This window comes from Marmota marmota, unplaced genomic scaffold, assembly GCF_001458135.2.
Source record: "Marmota marmota marmota unplaced genomic scaffold, marMar, whole genome shotgun sequence".
NCBI classification, from domain to species: domain Eukaryota; kingdom Metazoa; phylum Chordata; class Mammalia; order Rodentia; family Sciuridae; genus Marmota; species Marmota marmota.
In genome coordinates, this window is record NW_025999985.1 from 574166 (window position 1) to 576678 (window position 2513).

Here is a 2513-nt window from a genome sequence, read left to right on the forward strand (position 1 = left end):
TAACCTTTATGCCCAAGTTCTCCTGGTCATCAGCAAAATCATCTCAGCACCTGCCTCATGTTGTAAAGATTCCAGAATCACCATGTGCTGCCTTCACAGCCAGGATTTATACACACTTCATGCCTTAACTAGTCACACCAGGCTCATTACAACCTGGTAGTTAAAATAAAACATTAAGTAAGCTTTCACAGTGGGAATTCTGGAGAGTGAGCAATGCTGGATTTTGGTTGACAGGACACATGCAGTCCAGGCGTCCTGTTCCCCTGCAGGACCCTCTGGCTGGGACAGCAGGGAACTGGCAGGATGGCAGCCAGTGATGTGGCTGTAGGCATCATCTTCCTGGCACAGACTGTGGCTGGAGCTCTGGGCAATTCCTCTCTTCTCCTCCATTACCTGGTCCTTTACTTCACTGGGTGCAGAGTAAGACACACAGACTTGATTCTTCAGCACTTAATTGTGGCCAACTTGTTAACTCTCCTGTGCAGAGGAGTTCCCCAGACAGTGGCAGCTTTTGGAGTGAAAATTTTCCTCAGTGATGCTGGATGCAAGCTGCTTTTCTATCTTCACAGGGTGGGCAGGGGTGTGTCCATTGGCAGCACCTGCCTCCTGAGTGTCTTTCAGGCCATTAAGATCAGTCCTGCAGACTCCAGCTACTCAGAGCTTAAAGTAAATATTTCCAAGTACATTGGCTTCTCCAGAAACCTGAACTGGATCCTGTATCTCCTTGTAAATGTTATTTTTCTTATGTACATAACTGGACAAAAGAGCAACAAAAACATCACAAACCTGAAAGATTTTGGATACTGTTCTGCTGCTCGACATGACAGAACCTTAAATTCACTGCAGGCAGCATTTCTCACATTCCCTGATGCCCTGTGTGTGGGGCTCATGCTTTGGGCCAGCAGCTCCTTGGTGCTCATCCTGCACAGGCACAAGCAGAGAATGCGGCATGTTCATAAGTCCAGCTCCCTCAGGTCCTCCCCTGAGTCCAGAGCCACCAAAACCATCCTCCTCCTGGTGAGCACCTTTGTCTCTTTTTACACACTTTCCTGCATGTTCCAAGTTAGTTTAGGTGTTATTTATAATCCTAACTGGTTCCTGTTGAACACGGCTGCAATATTGACTGGGTGTTTCCCAGCTGTCAGCCCCTTTCTGCTCATGAGCAGAGGCTCTACTGCATCCAGGATCCACTCTGCCTGGGAGCAGAGTAGGAAGAATGCCAATCATGTGAGAAAAATATAAATCATTTAGTTTTGTACAATCTCATCTCCACAGACTCTTAGTGATAAAGCAGTCACAATGTAAGTGTACAACACACGCACACACGTTTGCATAGTGTGTTATAATGTGTGTCTCTGCACGTGCCTGAATGTGTCTGATCATCATTATGTATTATGCATGAAGCAATATTAGAAAAATTTATGTAAGTTGTGCAAATTTGAGATTTTAAAATAATTCTCATTTACTAATAACAAACTGCTTTTATATAATATTTATTTATTGCATGTTTGTCTTGCCATTCTAGTTGATTAAGTGGTTAAAATGCCATGAATATATCTTTACTTACCTACTTAATTTCTTAGGTCTTAGCTATTTCTGGAGTCAGATGTGCTACTGCTGTGCCTGGGGCATTCATATCTCAGTCTTTTCTCTTGGAAAAAAATGTCCAAATGAATATATTCAATAGAATTTGACTGTAAAATTACAGTTAGTCTTCATGTGAATGCAATCATGGACATTCTTGGTTTAGGGTTTACCAATAAACTATGTGTACTTCATGACACTTTTTCTGTGTTTTGAATGTCTGTATTGATTCCTTTTCTGCAATTTATTCTCATAATTCCATACTTAACCCTTTTTCTTTCATGATGTGTATTTACTATATCTTAGATCAACCTAGATATAATAGTCCACATGTGGATAGTCACACAGTAAAGATGTTTAGAATATTTGGCCTCTTCCTTTACAATATAAGACTGTTGTAAATTAATCTGTTTATCTTCTTTCAATGTACTTTTAATTGCTCCTGTGTCTTTAAAATAATTTTATGCAGGGGTCATGGTTGGTCTGCTCAGTGAGATTTCACTAGCTGACCACAGCTCTGCTGGCAGCTCCAGTGTCAAAAAGAAGCAAGGTCCCCGTCACTGGTGCCCCCTCATTCCTCTCCACTCACTGTCCCTGGGTGACCACTATGTGACAGCTAACTACACGGTCACTTTCTTCCCTTTGTATTCTGTATAAATGGATCCACACAGCATGACTACTTTAGTGTTTGACTTTTAAAGTTCCACATGCCTGTTACCTTCTCTTCATTTTCACAGTTAGTGACAGGATTCCACTGTGGGGGTCTCCAGCAATGAATCATCCCTCCCTTGATGCCCAGGTGGGGCTTCGGTTTGGGGCCTTGTGGATAGTCTTTCCATGAAAGTTCTACCTCATGTTGGAGACACAGCAGGGCTTTGTGTTGGGTGTAAGTGTAGGAAGAGTTGGGTCTCCAGCTTGCACGTATACAC

The 2513-nt window shown here is 42.6% G+C and overlaps 1 protein-coding gene across 1 annotated transcript; it reads left to right on the top strand.

Annotated features, from left to right (window-relative positions):
- Positions 1-204: 204 nt before the first annotated feature.
- On the top strand, positions 205-1242 carry LOC107160746 (vomeronasal type-1 receptor 4-like). The gene has a single exon (XM_015507379.2). It carries the CDS (start codon positions 304-306, stop codon positions 1240-1242), a length of 939 nt encoding a protein of 312 aa, XP_015362865.1. The 5' UTR covers positions 205-303.
- Positions 1243-2513: the final 1271 nt, after the last annotated feature.